This window comes from Camarhynchus parvulus, chromosome Z (genome assembly GCF_901933205.1).
Source record: "Camarhynchus parvulus chromosome Z, STF_HiC, whole genome shotgun sequence".
In the NCBI taxonomy this organism is placed as follows: domain Eukaryota; kingdom Metazoa; phylum Chordata; class Aves; order Passeriformes; family Thraupidae; genus Camarhynchus; species Camarhynchus parvulus.
In genome coordinates this window covers 428,940-447,569 of record NC_044601.1, presented here as the reverse complement: position 1 = coordinate 447,569, position 18,630 = coordinate 428,940, and the positions used below count along the sequence as shown (strand labels likewise).

The following is an 18,630-nucleotide window of genomic DNA, read 5'->3' as shown; positions in this document are numbered from 1 at the left end:
CAAGACCTTCACCCCATCAAGTTGTTTGCAAAGACATTAGCTCCCATCTTTCCTGTGTTGAAAGGATGACTTTGAGAAGGTTTTGTTGGGCCTCCAAGGCTCAGAGCTGAGATGAACACCACGGTGGGCTAGGCCTGGATGGGCCCTCCCTTCCTGCAGTACAGTTGCCGAGGGTGAGCTGCAGCAGTGTTGCTGCATCCCCTTGTTGCATTTGCAGTGCAGGAGGTGAGGGAGAATTCTCTGTGTGTGTGTGTAGTGAAACACTGGAAATTGCTCCCAGCTTCTGTCTGAACAGTGACATCAGCAAGGGGCAGTCAGGCCTCCTGTAGTTCTTGAAGGAAATGAGGAAAGATCTTTACACGTTAATGGCTTTAAGCATTAATGAGTTTTATTCAGGAGCTGACATGGTGGCTTGGGTTTTTGTTGCAGTCTCAGACTTCTCTCAAATTTGTTTTTAGGGCTGTATTATAAATGCCTCAGTAGAATGGTCAGCGATGTAACTGCTGTTCACTAGAAGAAAGAAATTTTATCATTAAGTCTGCTGTGCTGTTAGCAAAGCATAACTGAAATATAGCTCATAAAGCATAACATAAATATAGCTCAGAACTCCATAAATGCAGTCCCTGCCAAAAGTGTATTGCAGATGGATTTTCAAAAGTAAATCACAGAATCACAGAATTTCTAGGTTGGAAGAGACCTTTAAGATCATTGAGTCCAACCCATCTTCTAACACCTCAACTAGATCATGGCACCAAGTGCCAGATCCAGTCTTTTTTTAAACACATCGAGGGATGGTGACTCCACCACCTCCCTGGGTAGATGATTCCAGTATTTGATCACTCTTTCTTTGAAAAACTTCCTCCTTAATTCTAGCCTGTATCTCCCTTGGCACAGTTTGAGACTGTGTCCTCTTGTTCTGTCTGTTGTTGCCCGGAGAAAGAGACCGATGCCCAGCTCACCACAGCCACCCTTCAGGAAGCTGAAGAGAGTGATAAGGTCACCTCTGAGTCTCCTTTTCTCCAGGGAGAAAAATGTAACTAATTCAGTTGTCCCTACATAGATGGGGATTATATGTAGCCATAATCTCCTTAGACCAACACCAGCACTAAAAGGATGACTTCAGTGTAGATATGAAGAATACTGGAATTTACATGTCCTGGTAGACTAGATCAAAAAGAATTTTGGATGGTTTAGTGAAAGATGGCAGGCTCCAAAGCCTATCAGGTAAAGAAAGATAAAACTTTGAAAGTTGTGCTCCATCTCTCTCTGACCCCTTCCCCGCGCCCACATTACCAGCACATGCAGACTCCTTGGTGCCTTTATCTATGATATTCATCGAGGTGGAGTTAAAAGACTCACCAGGATCAGTGTCTGAGGTGCAGTAACCATCACATACCCAGAACAGCCAGACTGGCCCAGGCTTTGCTGACTGCCTCAGCATCCTGGAGAGCTGAGGAGTGCTGATACACAGAGCGAGGAGGAGATTGGAAGTGCCAGAAACCAGCAGCTGTAACCCCAAACGTTTCCTGACACTCTCCCTCTCAGTCTTTTAAGCACAAAACTCAACTTACAGCCACCACTTACTCATCTTCCAGGTGGCTGATCCTCACTATGATTTTAGCAGAGAGGATTGTTAAAAACCTGATACTCTGCCTGTCCAGCCTGGGCTTCTCTAGTTTGGACACAAACATTCCATATCTTTAATTCTGTGTGAACACTGAGGTTTTTTGGATGGTGTTAATTTCTGTTTTGGCCAGTTGCAAATGTATTTGTGAGCAGAGGGAGTATTTTAAATTTCCTGGTACTGCTCAGTGAGACAAAGGGAAACTTTGTGGAATTGGCATATATGCTCAGACACTGCTTGGGCTGGGTCTGATTTTTGCAAAAGCCTGCACAAAAACCCTGTCTGAGATGTCTGTGAACATGCAGCAAGGTGAGAGATGTCCCAAGCAGAGTTTTAAAGCATGTGCTCCTTCTGTTGCCTGTTGGGAGGCTTAATTTCAGATCCTGAGTGATGCTGGGAGTTAGGGATTTTTGCAAACCTCCCAGAAAAGCGGTGGCTCACAGACAAGAAAATCTCTAGAGTCAAACTGAGTGTATTTTTAGTGTTTTACCTAAGTTAGCATTTTCTTGTGCTAGTGAAATGTTCTTCATGTTGTCTTCTTGGGGGATTTTTTCACTAAAATGTTGCTTCATTGACTCTTAGCAAATTATCAGCAGATACAACAAGTATGTGTGACACCACATCTGCAGGATGTGGTAACTGCTGAGTCTGGCTCAAGGCTATTTTAAAGGAAAATACATGAAATTCTAAACTCTGCAGAAAGGTTTGCATGCCCTAATTTTTATTTCTCCTTCATAGAGTAGCTCCAGCTACTCTGAAGAGCAGGTATCAGTATCTCCACAAAAAACTGTCCCATATTCAGGAATGAGTATCTGAATTTGACAAGCAGCAAGTGGAGTCCTGGCACCAGTCATCTGCTTTATAGTCATCTGTTCATAGATAACATCTATGAACTCTGGCTTTTTTATTTCAAATTGAAGATAAGTTCCTCTAGAATTATTTATGTTGATATTGAACAGTAGCTTATTTCTTCAAAACCTAGGATTAATTAGTCCAAAGGGTCAGGGCTGTCAGGAGGAGGCACAGCAATGGCTTGACCTGCTCAGAAATTCCCCACCGTTGTCCCAGTGTTTGTGAAACTGACATATGCCTGCCCCTTGGACTCCACTACAGTGTCTCCCCCATCTCCTCTGAGGATTTCTGGCAGAGAGAGGGATGCATCCAGACAGGTTCTTGTCTTTTGGTCCTTGTCTGCTTGGCCTGCAGGCACACTTGGCTCTTCCAAACACAGGTCAAGAAAGCAAAAGCATGTGCAGCTATGCGACTTCTTGGAATACAAGAACTCATACAGCAAAACTCACCCAAGCCCTTCCCCAGTTGTCTTCTTGATGTTGAAATTTCTGGTATCCCAGCTCCAAGGCTATGACAACCATCCACCCCTCCTCATATCAGTGGATGTGTCTGGGGGGGCTGGTGATTCCTCCAAACCGCCCTTCTCCTCCCTGATCATCCAATTTTCCCATCATAAACTCCACCAGCACCTTCAGCTATGCAGAGAAAAGCCTTGGTCTCAGCCCAGGTGCTGACAGTGTGCCAAGCAGCCTTTGCCATCTCTCCTGAGCCTTTTCCTCTGCACAGAAGGCTTTGGCTGTGGGCAGTTCTTGCAAACTTTTGTTGGAGAGAGAGGGCTGCCAGGCACAGGCACCTCTGGGCAGCCAAGTTGGCCAGCAAGGCTGCAGCCGGCTGCTGAAGATGCCATTACCTCGATATGCTCAGCCAGCATGGCCTGGAGCTCCATCTGCTCCTCCTGGGCTGGGCTCAGCAGGTTTGGCCACAGGCAGATGGCCAGGTTGCTGCAGGTCATTCTGCTGGTGGCCCCCATGCTGGCTGATGTGTTGCCACAGGATGAGCAGCTGCTTGAGGAGGAGCAGGTTTGCTGTGGGCAACTTCTGGGCTGTCCTGAGGGAACAGGAAGGTAACATCCATCAGGCAGGTGTTGCCCACAGCTGCCCCCAAAGCTGGCATGAGGCAGGGGGCAGCCAGCAGCCATGTTGCACAGGTCTGCAGGTGCTCTCAGCCAGTGTTCAGGCCCTGCGCTCGAGGAAGTAAGCCCATCCTGGCCATGTCACCACTCAGTTGCACACACTCTCCTCAGAGCTGATCCTGTGTCCAGCACCGGTTGTGGTCATGATCCTGCCCTCAGGCCCAAGCCTAGTCCTGGGCTGGTCCCAGTCCAAATCCCAGCACAGAGTTCCTGCTCTTGTTCATTTCCCCAAGGGTGGATACCCTGTGAGCATGGAGGTGTGGAGTTAGCTGACAAGGGTCACTAGACATGATACAGCTGGCTGACCAAGGGTTTGAGGGATAGCAGAGTCAGCTCTTGTTCTCCATCTAAAGCAGAGATAGAGCATCCTTGGGGGCAGCTGTTAGACAAGAAAGGGATACAAAAACAGGAGCAAGAATGTAGAAATGTCTCAGCTGAATAAACCGCAAGAATGCAGAAATAGGTGTGTTTGACCTTTAACCATGTAACCAATGATGAGCTTACTTTTGCAATATGTATGAGCTTCATTAACCCTAGTATAAAAACATGTATCGATTATCAATAAAGGAGACTTGCTGATCGTTCGCATCGAGTGCTGCTTTTCTCCCACCGACCCAACATGGAGGTAACTGATGGAGTTGGCAGGATGCTATGGGGCTGATGGCATCCAATGGAGACAAAGGAAACCCTGTGGAGCTCAGGGTGGCCTTTATGGAGCTTGAGCTCATTTGGGATTGAGAAGGGAGGAAACATCAGGGGATCCAGGTTGGCGTGATGGGAGCATGGAGAATTCAGAGCTGGTGCGTGTGTCAGGATGCTATAGAGCATAGCAAAGTATGTGTGGAAACCCCATGGAGACAACCTGGACCCTATGGGGTGGCCATATGAGGCTTGAGAGTGCATATGGGAAGTGGGGGGAGCTGCCTGGAGTGGGGGATGCCATCTTGGGCTGGGGGGCTATAGGGCACCAGAGAAGTCATTTGGGGCTAAGGGGAAGCAGTGAGACTGCAGCAGTGACTTCTGGAACAGTTGTGTCCCAGTTGGAACACCAACAAAGGCAGGAGCTGTATCCTGAGCTGGCAGCACCCACACAAGGTACACATTGCACTGCTTGACATCTCTCTGTGACATCGTGTGTTGGGAGCAGTGGCTTTCAGCGTGCCTCACTGCAGGGAGCATGGGTTTTGTAGCTGTCTTTGCAGCTTGTTTTGCTTCCCTTTCAAGGGATCTGGCTGGACTTTCCTGCCCTTTTCCCCTCATTTCCAACCCTTTTCTCTCTTCACATTTCCTGCCCTTTTCCCCTTCACCCTCTCTCTCTCATCCCAGTCACAATTCTCACCATTTTCCCACCCTTAGTGTAAATATTGCATTATTTAAATGTTCTTGAGGAGCCCTTCCTTGATTTTTAAACAACATGCATGTCTCTCATTAGGAAGGCAACATAAAAGCAAAACAATACATGTGGTAAAACAATAAACTTACACTAAGCAGAAATAAGTCAGGTAATAGACATAATTAGTAGCACATGAGAGATAGGGTTTTCAGAAAAACACCTCATTGATTTCCTAAATATTGTACCATGACCCAGAGTCTGCAATGGCTGGCAAGCCTCATTTCACAGCAAGGATCTGCAGAACCATTCTTGGGAAAGGTTTTGTCTTGGTTTGGAAAGACAGGAGTCTGCTAAGGAAGGCAGAAGCCTGAAAAAGAAAAAAAAAAAAAAAACAAAATCAAAATATTTAAAAAAAAAAACAAAAGAAAAAATAAAATTAAAAAAATAAAAAAAAATAAAAAAAAAAAAAAAAAAAAAAAAAAAAAAAAAAAAAAAAAAAAAAAAAAAAAAAAAAAAAAAAAAAAAAAAAAAAAAAAAAAAAAAACACCAACACAACCCTAATAGGGGTGGGGTTGGGGGTTTTGTTTTTTTTTTTTTTATATTTTTTTTAGTTTTTGGGGTTTTTGTATTTTTTTTTTTTTTTTTTTTTTGTTTGTTGATTTTATTATATTTAATATTTTTTTCAATTATAATAAGCAGCAAAAAAGAATCGATCGTGGCTCTCAGCGTGTTTAAAAAAAAAAAAAATCAAATTAAAAATAAAAAAAAAAATATATTATCAAAGTATTAGTGGTTTTTGGTGGGGGGGGATGGGACAACTCTCTTTTATTTTTTTTATTATTTATAATTTTTATTCATATATATAAAAAAATCAGCAAAGGGGAAAGCCTCGTAGCAAAAAAAGAATATAATCAAAAAAAAAAAAAAAAAAAAAAAAAAACTAAAAAAACAAAAAAAACAAAACAAAAAAAATAAAAAAAAAAAAAATCATATAATTTTAAATTTAAATTATAAATACTTCAAAAAATAAAAATATTTTTTTATTATTTAATAAAGAAATTATAATAACATATTTTTTTTTTTATATTATATAGGTACCCTTATATGTGGGTTTGCTGCACCACTAAGCAACAGCACGCTGGGCCGAGGGGAGGCCCGCAAAGGGGAAAACAAAAGCCACATTAAAAAACCAAAAAAAACAAAAATTACAATTTAAATTTTTATTTTTTTTTAAATTTTTTATTTTTTTAAAAAAAAAAAAAAAAATATTTTTTAATTTAGTTAAAAAATTTTTTTTTTTTTTTATTTAAAAAAAAAAAAAAAACAAACAAAAAAAAAAAAAAAAAAAAAAAAAAAAAAATTTATATTTTTTATTATTATATTTTTTTTTTTTATTAAAAAAAAAATTATTATTAATTTTTTTTTTTTATTTTTATTTAAAAAAATAAATAAATAAAAAATTTTTGTAATAATTTTAAAAAAAAATTTTTTAAAAAATATAAAAAAAACAAAACAAAAAAAAAAAAAAAAAAAAAAAGAAAGCACTAAACAGTTTACAACTAATAACAGCCATAATCTGGGATTACTACTCATTCTTCTCTTGCTATAGAAGATAAAACAGCAGAGATTGTAATAAATTATTATGTTAATTAACTAGTGCAAAGCATTGATACCAATAGAATCTTTGATGAAATCAAGGGTCTAACAAACTGTATCTGCACATATTTTAGACAGCTTATTATTTTATATCTTTAAACTGGTGTTATCCAATGTTTTATCATATTTGTTTCAGTTGGTGCCATCTTAACAAAGGAAGTGTATCTTGTAATTTATATGAACAGATTTGAACAGAAGTCAACTTTACACAAGCTTCCCATTAGTCCCTTCTATGATAATTGTATTTTACAATGTAAACAAGTGTATTTTAACAGAATTCTAAATTAATTTAAATGAAATTAAATGTCACTTAAATATAACAAAAGTATACCTATTAGAACTTAAAGTTTATGTTATTGAAACTGAATGGAAATTGATCTTAATAGCATTTAACAAAACTTCAAATAATTTAGATTAAACAACACTTAAACTTGACTTTGTTTAAATTTAGTAACACTTAACAAAATTGTTAAGGCAGAAATTAATCTTAACAAAAATCAATTTAATAGAATTTTACCTTAACAGAACTTCAATTTAATAGAATGTAAAATTAACATCACTCAAGTTTGACAATACTGAAGCTTAACCTTGCTCAATCTTACCAACACTTGATTTGTGTTAAATTAAAACTTAGTAGAACTGAAAATGAGTATCACCTAAATTTAACAAAAGTTAAGTTTAATAGAACTGTAACAAAACTAGCGTTGAGAATGTTCCTTTAGAAGCTCCAGATACAACAGAATTTTACTAATTTTGACTCTATTATTACAAATGAATAATATAGCAGCAACATGGAGTTACTGGAAGGATTATAAAGATGTGACAAATATGTTGTAATTTTGTGTAATTTAGTTTGGAGAATAGCTCATGGTAACTGCAAATATTATTGAAAATACTTATTCATTGTAAGGATTTTCCTGGTATAAATATAAGTTTAAGAGGACTTTTTGAAGTGCAGCTTTATTGGAAAAAAAAATTACAACAATGTAGATTTTGGCAAAATGTCCTTCAACTTTGCAACTTTTCGCAGATGTCTATACAATAGATTTGAGCTTGGCCTAATAAAGGTAATGGGATATAAATATTTAAGGCATAAAACAGTAAGAACCCAGTTATATAATACTGTCATGAGTTCTGCACAAGTAATTTGGCTAGGTTAGTTGGTGTGTAAATTTGACACATATATAAACAATTACAAAGTCAGGATTTCAGATTGTTTTAAAAGAGTGAGTTACCATTCTCTGCAGCTGTAGTCTATTAATGTACTTACACTGTTTTGATATCAAGTTAAATTTTAATTTAAACGTGGTAAGGAAAAATAACTACACTTGAATCAATAAATAGGTGTACATAAGCCAAAAGCTGTCACATGTGCCTTTATAGCAAAAAAGTTTCACAATAAAATTACCTTATTAAAATTGGGGGTAGAAAGCAAGGAAACTGACAAAATTATGGTTAACATAACTTTGTCTGACTGTGCAGTGGAGTTTTTGTGAGCTAATTATTTCTAAACCTCAAATATTTTTTGCAGATAATGTTAATGGGGAAGTCAGGGTTTATTTTAAAGTGAGAAAAGAAATGCTTTAGTTAATGCGTGGTTAAATCTACCATGGGCCTCTCTCAGCTAATTGTTCTCAGAAACTATTGCAAATCATTCTGTGTTTTGACATTAGGTTTTAAAGTTAACTGCTGCAGGGTTACATTTTAGTCCAATAATATTCACCCTAAATATTTCTGAAGAGGGATTTTTTTAATTTTGCAAGAGGTCACAGTATTTTACAAATATGAATTTTGCTTTCCACAAACTAAAACATTTTCTACGTGGTGATAAATGGTGTTTTAAAGGTACCAGCTTGCAATTATATCTTTAAGCATGTAAGTTTCTAATTTTCATGGTAACAGGTACCATCACTATAATTTAGTGATGAAAGAAAGAACCAGTGTTAATTTAGTGCAATCAGACTTTTAAACTAAAATTCTTTTAAAAAGGGGTATACATTCCACATGGCAAGCTCTCTCAATCATGCAATGCATCAAAATTTCTGTTAAAAAAGTTCTTGTTATGTTACTGATATGTAAGACATTGCATTCACAGGTTTGAATCTCTCCAGTTAAAACCCACAGTTCACTGAAAAGACAAGGTTAACTTTAACAAACATATTTAAATGCATCTTCTAGGCATTCTGATAACGGCGTGCCGTAGCTTCAGCATTTTATGTGGGGTGTGATCCTGCCGTGTACTCGGGGCTGACTGGAGGGGGGAAGGAGTGGGGCAGAGGGGGGCACATGAGGGAGCTGTCACCCCGCGCTTGGGAGATGGCCGGAGAGCTCTGATGAGCCTCCGAGCCCAGGGGACCAATACAGTTCCATGGTTTCTTCGTCTAGCAAACCTCACTAACCTGATTTTATTAGCTATGTCGGTGTTTTGCTTTCTGTCAGATTGCGGGCAGTCCTCTTCGTCATTGTAACCTTCTCTCTCTCGTTGTTCGTAGGCAAAGAAACAAGGAATGGTTTTACTGAAATAGGAGGTGTTAAGCAGAAGGTCTCTATGAGCCAAGCAGTGGCAGCAGGGGCAGCAGATGTGACTTCTCCATCAGCTTTTGATTGCATTAATAAATTTTGAGCCAAATGCCACATAGTTAGTGATTTTGTGGCTATTTCTTCTCCCATTGTAGCTGCCACCCATAATGTTTGCACTACCTCCTCCCACCTTTCGACGAAAAAGGAGGTTTGTACATCTACTCTCATGCCATTTCTTTTACACAGCAGCAACAAAGTTTGCAATGTCTGTTTATCATATTTTACCCCTTGTTTGCCTAACATAAGTGTCCATATATTTACTGCATCTTTTTCTTCGGTAGATACCTGTGTTCCCACTTTTTCCCCAGTAGCTCACCTTTCCAAAATTGCAGTCTAGGCTTCTTTTTTCAGCCCTGCATGCCATGTAATTCTGCAGCTCTCTTTGCTGCAGTTTTTCTTGGCAGCTCTCCTCACCGCCTCTTCCCTGGCACCTCTCAGGCTGCCTCTGTCTGTGCCACTCTCCTCACAGCCAGCTATTGCTATCACCTGGGATCATGTCCAACCATGGATCATGTCCAACCACGTCCTGTCATGTGGGAATCCATAAGGTTAGAGGGTTTTAGGTTGTTGGGAAAAAAGACAGCCCTCAGTTGTAGCAGAGTTATGAATATTGCTGATGCATCATGTAAGCTGTAGGGAAGATGTGAGGAATAGAACAATAGATCTATGTTTAGTGTTTCAGAATATCTTTCTAAGTTGCAAAAAGTTTCTAGAAGCAAGGTTGACTTTATGAATAGGGTTTTATGTATTGTATTCCTATAAATGAACAAGCAAGAATTGTTTTAACTCAAGCTACTCGTGCTTATGTTGATTGGTTAGAATCACTGTCAATATTCTTTTGCTCTGTGTAATTGGCTAAGTCGGGTACCTGGCATGTTGTAACAATAATTTTCCTGGGCTTGCTGGCTGGATTGCGAGCTGTCAGGATCTCTGCATAGACAAACTATGTATTAGACAGATTCTGGAAAATAAACAGCTCACGTTGCATTCCTAAGCAGTCCCATCCCATTTGTGTCTGTACAAACATTGTCGGCGCACTATCACACTGGGATCACCAGATGTCGCAATAGAGATGGGCAAGGATACCTCCTTCTTTATTCACCACAGGCAATCTTTTTTCTCCATAGCTTATATTTGTATGGTTATCAGAAGGCATCATGTTTAATTCTAATTGGTTAGCAACTTTTTGCTTCCTCGGTTCATTGATTGGTTATGGCTAATGTACATGTTCATCAAAAACTTTCTTCTCTAGATATGTTTACATTCTTATCTCCTGGGAAGTCAGTCTTTCACACTGGCAGAATCTTGCTCCTCAAGGTGCAAATTGCTTTCCCACAAGAATAGATTGATATGCAAACGGATACATAAACTCACTGTTACAATTCCTTTCTCAAGGGAATTTATCAGGCTAGCTGTTAGCTGTACCAGCCAAAGCAGCAAGGCCTGAATCATTATTTTACAAGATCACACATCTCCATGCTGCCACGGTCTTGTCTGCAGCAAGGAACAGGACCTGGCAACTCTCATGTCTCTCAAGTGTAGGATGGCTCTGTGTTAACTTCCTTAGCATTTTAGTATGTCATTTAACGCAGAACAATCTCCAAAGTGGAATTTTTACTGTTGCTGAGGAGATGGTGATGGGCCATTTCTCCCATTTATTGTCATCAATGCAAGGATTCTGTTGAATTGCTGGTTGCTGCTGCCTTATTTTTCAGATAGATTCAGCTCCTTGCCCTTCATTCTCCTTTAGTTTTGAGATCAGTTATGATGATCACACTCAGTCATGATCAGGCAGGTCTGGTGTCTCTAGAAATTGTGCAGTAGGGCTGGAGTTCTGGAGGCTGATGATACTGTTGGAATCATCACAGAAAGTGGCAATCCACTTCTGCTACCAGAGTGTAAGGGCTTTGGGCAGCCCTGCTAAAAGGAGATGGTTACAGACATCAGACCAACAGCTTAAGGGACGATCAGTCCACATGTAAATGCAGTGTGTGAGAAAACACAGCTCAGTAGTACAGTTATTTGGGTGATAATAATATTACATAATCCACCATGACTGGACTGCATCTAACATCTGGGCATACAAAGACTTACATGACCACATCTGTCAGGCACCAGGGTACAATCTCTTCTCCACACAAGCGACCTATGCTGGCCACTGGCCCTGTGGAATGCAAATGCCATGGCTGGACTGTCCTTTTTACCATCAAGCTGCAGAAGTACCATTTGGCTGGTTAGCCAAACATTACACTCGCCCATGCTCCCTCTCTGCACCAGCTCTGTCTCTGGAGTGCACAGGGCCCTGTAAATCTATACACAGCAGTACTGCCCCACATTCCTGGGTGGGCACAGGCCTGGAAGTACTGTACAAGGCAGGAAGAGCCTCATGCCCCCCTTCTATGCACTGTCTTGAGAAACTACTTCTTGGGCACAGCAGCCTTACAGGCACCCAGTGAGTCTTGGCAAAGGTCAAACTTATGGTTCATGTGTGGAAGTCACTGCACAGAATGCAAAATGAATGCATGGGGTAAGATCCTGAACAGACAAGAGGAAACAGGCGGAGTCTCAGAAGCAGAAAAAAATCTTGGTTTAACCTAAGAATGACCACAAACACTGCTGACAGTGATCACACCCATTTATACCAGCCTTACAGTATAGTATGTTAAAAGCCAAATAAACCAAGATAGCAGTGATGTGGAAGAAAAAGAAACAACTTGAAAGAAAGCATGAAGACAATATTAAATGATCAAGGAAATTGTACTGGTTATGATTTTTATTGTTTTTTAAAGAAATACAAATCTTGTAACACTGCCTAAATTAGTGAAATATTGAAGTACCACTTGGCCACAGGCCCCTGAAAGACTGTTTCAGCTTCTCAAAGGTGTGAGTCACATCTTAAAGGTGAAAAATAACTGAAACTAGAAACATCAGTGGACGCACCCAATCTCAAAAGTCTCATGCTCCTTCTTTTCTATCTAAATTAAATTAAAATAATTAAATTTAACAATAAACACATAAACAGATAAATACAAACAAAACCAAAATAAAATAAATTTAAACAAAATTTTAAAAATTACCTTTAAATAAATTAAAAATTAACATTTCCAGCTGCTTAGTTATTTGTATGAATATATTCTGCTCTCTTGCACTGTGGATGTAGAAGAACACTTAAGGAGCCTTTCAACATATTTCGAATTAGTATTTTTTTTTAACTGAACTGCAAGACTGATTAATTAACATTTACATTCTCATACCTTTTACTGGGTTGAGAAAGCTTTAACTGTAAACTGCATACTTAAACTGTCTGTTATGCTATTTCAAACCCAGACAACTTACATGAGGTCAATTGTTTCAAATTTTGTTTTCAACTTAACTGTATTTTTAAGTATCAACTGCACACTCCTGTAAAAAAACCAACTCAGTCAAAAAACAGGCTGGCAAGTAAACACTGAAAACAACACAATTCCCTCTTATTTTTCCACTTCTAGCTTCCCAGCATGAGGAAGAATGTCAAGAGGCTGTTGTGTCACCTTCTTCCTCATCTTTATTGTAGACATGCTGCTGGTTCTCATAGCTGATGTTTCAACAACCTGGAAAAAAAATCTAAATTAATAGAATATTCAGTACCAAGTGTACTTGCTCTTCCACAAGCTATAAAGGAAAGACAGTACTGTGATGATACACTGTATCTGCATGGGTTTTCCTCTACCACAAAACCAGCAAGCAATGCATGGAAAACTACCTCTGTCACATTACTTGGCATGCTCAGTCAGCTTTTTTCCTGCCAAAGGAATACGGTCCCAAAGCTGCAGCAACTGCTCTCCAACTTGTGGTTCCAGCTCCTAGAAATGGTCAGGAAATCAGGGAAGTTACCTGCACTGCTACTACTGAGCATATAGAAACTATTTATTACTGAATTGTTAGATGACATTGCTGGTTATTGCTTTCAACCCTTCTAGAAGAGCTCATCTATTTTGCTATTGGGACAAACATTAGAACTGGCAGCAAAGCAGGGTCTTCTTACTAGAGCTGAGCAGGAGGTAGAAACTTTCACAAGCCATCCTGGCCTACAGGCTCTTTGGGGTGTTTTCACTGACAGTGAATTTTCAGTTCTCACAAAAACAATTCCCAGTGAACACCCTACCACCATACACAAGAACAGACGCACCAGACACTTTGTAGCTCCCACAGATCAGTCACTTACTAACTAGAGATCATTATTTTCCACATCTTTTAAGCTGAATTCCATCAAGTGTGGTTGAGAATATGGAAATAGAGGTCACAGGAAATACAGTGCCCATCCTTTCCTTGTACTTCTCCTTTCCTCCAGTTTCTTACAGCTGGAGAGAGGATTTGAAGGAGAGAAAGTGATACAAAAACTTTAGCTCTTGAATCTTCAAGGAGATGTTCAGGGAGGGGATGGGGAGAGGGGAGAAACTGCCACACAGAAATTTTGTACCAATTCTTTGGCTTTTTTTAGTTGCATTTTTAGAGCTGTAAAAAGTACAAGAACTGTCCTAAGCTTCACTCTGCCTTAAATCTCAGGATTCTCTTCAGGCTTTACAGAAAAAAATTAATAATTCTGAACAGTTATTTGGGTGTATCAGACTATCTAAGAGAACACATCTCAAGCAAATAGGGAACAAGCCTCCAGAACTAAATTACAAACTAAAACCCAAGCCAAACAACTTCTTTTTGGAAGCATCCACCTTTAAATAATTTTTTAAACACATAAGCAAGAAACTTTTGATTTTATCAAAATAGCTCCATTACTTCAGCAGTAATTCTGCATTAGCTGAAGGTACAATACACTAATGAACTGTGAATTCAGATCACCAGATACACAAACAAGTGGAGATAAATGTCAAGGCTGAACAAGCTAATAAAAAATACACCAAATACATTCTACCAAATAAAGAAAACTTCAGAAGAGAGTAACATTACCTGGCCATCCCTACTTATCTGTACTTTCTTACTGTCATTCCATGGGTTGAGCAAATGGTGTGCAAACTGAAAAGGAATGCTTTCTTTTCGGATCCAGTCAACCTTAAATACACCTCCAAAACCAGCAGATCCCCAGTCTTGACTTTTCTCACACCCAATCGCTGAACTCATTCTAGCAAAACCCTGGGACAAAAATTGAAATATGAAAGAACAGACATAATGAGGCCATACCTGTCTATGGTGGAATGAGATAAATAGCCAAACTTCCTATGAAACTTTCAAAGTAATTTCAAAGTGATTCACACACTCTCCACCATGAAGCTAGAGCTTCCAAAATGTTTGCATCTAGAAAGTTAGAAGAATCACTTCTTTTTCCACTTCAAATATGCCTTGTAGGGTTTGACCATAAGGAATGTTTCTCAATGACAAAATTATCACTAAAGGTTTTTTGAGGTTTGTAACAGATTAAAAAGCTGTTGCATAACCACCTGAAGAAGAAGGAAGTTGAGATGAATATTCTGCTATAGAATAGTCCATTAGATATTCATCTTCCTTGTAACTTTTAGGTAATTTTTGCAGAAATCCATTTGTTCCTTCTCATACTCCCTCTATGTTAACTTTCACACAGAATTAGGAGAGTGTAGCTGTTCTTCAAAGAAAGAAGTCAAAGTTGCTTTTATTTCCTGCTTTAGTGAAGCCGGACGAAATTCCAACACAACAAGACTCAAAAAGAAAATGAATGAAATCCCCAACCTGAGACAGCATCTAACTTAATTAAGGACACCCTGGTTTACCCACACACCGAACAAACTGAAAGTAAACACAGCCCCACACACAACATATCAATACACCATTCAGGTGTATTTATGCCATTTAGGACTTAGCTGTCCAAAAGACGCAGTTCAGTGAATTACCAGCACACACTGCTGTTGTAAGACAAGCAGTCCTAGATAGCTCAAGCCAGACTTAAATGAGAATTAATAAAAGGAACAGAGAAAAAAACAAACACAGAATAGAAAGAGACAGTTGGGACAAGATAAGATTAATAGGGAAGTTAATCTCACATTCCCATGAGGGTGCAGTGCACTGTCAAAACTGGAAGGGAAGGGCAAAGTCAACCACCTACACTCCTGACTTGAGGGTGTCTTCTCTTCCCCACTTTCTTGTCTGAGAGGACCAGTGCAACAGCCCATTTTCAGTGTCAAATGACTTGCTGAAAATTACTTTCCAGTATCTGCATTTGCCAAACTATCATATGTAATATGTCACAGCAGTCCTTCAGTGGTATTGCCAAGACAGCTGTGTTTTGGTTGGGTCATTAGATTTTAAGTTTAGCTGACTTTATAACTAACTTATCTATGAAGAAGTAAATTGAAATTTCTTTACCTGGAACAACTGAATTTAGCTGTCTGACAGCTAACCTGCAACTTTGCATTACCAGGTCAAGTTTTTACTTCAAATTGACCACAGATTTGACCAACTAACTGTTGACAAGTATCTCACTGAATATGAAGTCAAGAGAGAGCTCTGCAAGAATCATGGCCAGCTTCCTAATTGGAAGTGAATAAAACCAGTTTTTATCAAAATTATAATAAAGAAATGTATGAGTTTCTTGGCTTTAGAAAGCTGTGACTTGACTGTAAGTGCTTGCTCACTTACAATACACATTTTGGCATGCAAACAGTAGCAATCCCCTACTTTGTTAGGATTTTTGTTTCTGGTGGTGGTTGTTTTAGAGGATTAATGTAGGGTACAAATATTTTTCTTACTCATGATATTTGGAGAAAATTCCATCTCAGCTTTGAAATACTTTCTTCAGCAAGCACAGACATTTGCACATCGCTCTACTTCTCAGAAAGTCAGAAGCCATAAGCAAAGCTGTCCACACCACACACAGTTATTTGCTGCATCCTCCTAAACCATCAACCACTGCTAACAGCTAGTTTAATATTAAGACCCACCTGAAAGCATCCAGACCCTTGAACAGAAAATATTAAGTAAACCACACTGCTCTCCCAAAAGGCTCCATTCAGTTTCCGTTCATTACTCGGTGTAGTGGACCATATTCCCTTCTGTTGAGAAATATCAATGTTTTGCAAGTTGCTACTTTTCATTATAAAGTACCGAACTGGCATATTTTGTCTTGGTGAAGATTTGCAACCCTGGAAGAAATAAATTAAATTAATAAGTACAAATACAACAGGCTTTATTTCTGAAGTTTCACACACAAGGACAGAAATCCCTTGACTGTGCTCCTCCCTTCACCCTCCAGATTCTAGAAGAAATGTAAAATCTATCAGCTGGTCCTATCCAAAATGGTTTTGAAATGTATTTCATATATATATTACATTTTTAAAGCACTTTTCAAAATAGTAATTCATCCATGAGGGGCAGAAAACAAGTAGAGCAGAACAGGATTAAAAAGTCTAGTATTAATTATAATTGGTGACACACCTCAAGATGACACCAAAATTAATCATCCAAGAGTGCAGCCTACAGCCCTACTAGTATTTCTACATTCAGGAAACATGTTTTCTTGCTTTTACACTGTCTTAATTTCAAAGCTGAAGGATTCAAGAGGAATTACTAAATCCTCCAATGAGTCCATGATGTTTTCTCTCAATGATCTCTTTAGTGTTACTGCAGTCTACTATTCAAGTATATAGGGACAACTATGACAACAATCTCATTCAAAATGTGTGCTTTGTTAAAATAACCATCACAAAAACCCCAAGCAGTCATAGTAAGGCAGATAACACAGAATCAGTATCAATGTATGCTATTACAGTAACAGAAAAAAGCAGAATCCAAAAACTACAGAAGTGTGTGTATAATATACTAATTTAGTTGAAAAAACTAATACACATTCATTAGAACTAGGGTTTTTTTTTAAATCTCATTTTTTCTACTTTGGATAGCTTTACCTCAGCAGATGACAAATTATTTTCACTGTATTAAACTAGTGAAACAAGGATGATGAGTCTAGATTTTAAGTTCCAGAAGGAAGTAGTATGCAGCTGTTATAAATTAAAATTTAAGTTAGGTTCCTAATTTATCAGTAAAATACCTAATTGCAGAATGATATCAGCAAGGAATTCTATAACTTTTGAAGAGCAGGATGATATGTTAGAGAACTCTACCTTTCCAGACACAGGAGAAGAAGGACTAGCACAGGGGCTGGAATAGCTACTGCTGTCTGCAGGCTTCACCGAGGACTGAGCTGATCTGTCATCTGAGGATCGTTTGGAGACCAAAATGTCTTTTTCCTTGTACTTCTTTGGCTGGTGGAGTGCAGGAGATGTAGATTTCACTGAAACCCTAAAAAGACATACCTTGAGTTTCACAAGCCGTCAATGAACAATTTATATCGACCTGTCAGCCTACTGCATGACCACATGTATTACAGCAACTACAAAATCTCTTAAACCCTAACTAAAAAAGCCATACTGATCATGCATTGCTTTTTAATGCTACTGTTAAATCTCTTCTGCTACTTCTAAAACATCACAAGTCATGGACAATATTCCTGACTGCTCTCTCAAAAAAGCAGGCCCAGGTATGAAATACTTCTTTATGGGATTACAATGCAGCATATAACAGTGTAACACATTTGAACTGTATTTCCACCATTTCCACCTCCTTATTACTAGCAGAAATTTAAGTGATGCTTGTATACACAATTTGCAACCTACAGTGAGCAGAAGACCTCAACATCTTACTTTTCAGCATTAGAGGAGTCAGACAATTCAGTTTCTGTTGAGCTTTTCCTGCTGTTGGTTGACTTCCATGTAGATGCCAAAGGAAGTTCTTCACATGTCACAGGTCTTGGTCTCTGGCCGATTCCTGAAGGCTGCTGCAGACCTGCAGACTGTTCTTCAGCACTCAGAACAGCTGTAATTGCTCTTACAGTTGTTTCATCAACCTGAGACCATGGTTTAGAAGGAGCTCGCATACGACGCAGGAACAAACTGTGCCACTTCTGCCTGAGTTGCAACAGCATACCAGCAGCCTGTAATGGATTCAAATTCTGTTAAATGCTGATGAAAATTAGATCAGACATGTAAGAGGACCCTATCTTTTTCCCATCAGGCAGCACCTGGCATTCTAATATAAACAGGGCCCAAAATGAAAGGCAGGACTAAGGGCTTGGGGAAGGGGAATAATCCATATTTAAACTAAATGTTAATTTACTTTCCTTTCCTGGGGTGCAAAGTAATTTTTGAAACATTTCATTTAGCTCTGTACTAAACTTAGCTTTGTACTGTAAATCCACAGACCTTTTTTTCCTTTTTATCTTTCAAGAAAACCCAATCCTTTCAATGCTTTATGCCCTTCCTCTCAAATCAGTCTCTACTCATGCACTCTTCAGTCATACTTGAGGGAAAAGAGCTCTAAATGATATTTTTCTTACACAGACATCTGCTCAAATGTGATGACTAAATTCAGAAGACTATAGTCTGATTCCCATGTTATCAGAAATGCTTCCATTAAAATAAATTTTAAAAAATC

General features: G+C 38.7%; 1 protein-coding gene across 1 annotated transcript in view; it reads right to left on the bottom strand.

The window, feature by feature from the left end:
- Positions 1-12,642: 12,642 nt before the first annotated feature.
- YTHDC2 (YTH domain containing 2) overlaps positions 12,643-18,630 on the bottom strand; it is a 28,312-nt gene continuing 22,324 nt past the window's right edge. The window contains exons 25-30 of the mRNA XM_030969115.1: positions 17,841-18,130; positions 17,262-17,439; positions 16,083-16,283; positions 14,122-14,304; positions 12,920-13,019; positions 12,643-12,767 (exon numbers count right to left, since the gene is read on the bottom strand). Of these exons, the coding sequence (XP_030824975.1) occupies positions 12,930-13,019; positions 14,122-14,304; positions 16,083-16,283; positions 17,262-17,439; positions 17,841-18,130 (942 nt within the window). The 3' untranslated portion in view covers positions 12,643-12,767; positions 12,920-12,929. The remainder of the gene's footprint in view (positions 12,768-12,919; positions 13,020-14,121; positions 14,305-16,082; positions 16,284-17,261; positions 17,440-17,840; positions 18,131-18,630) is intronic.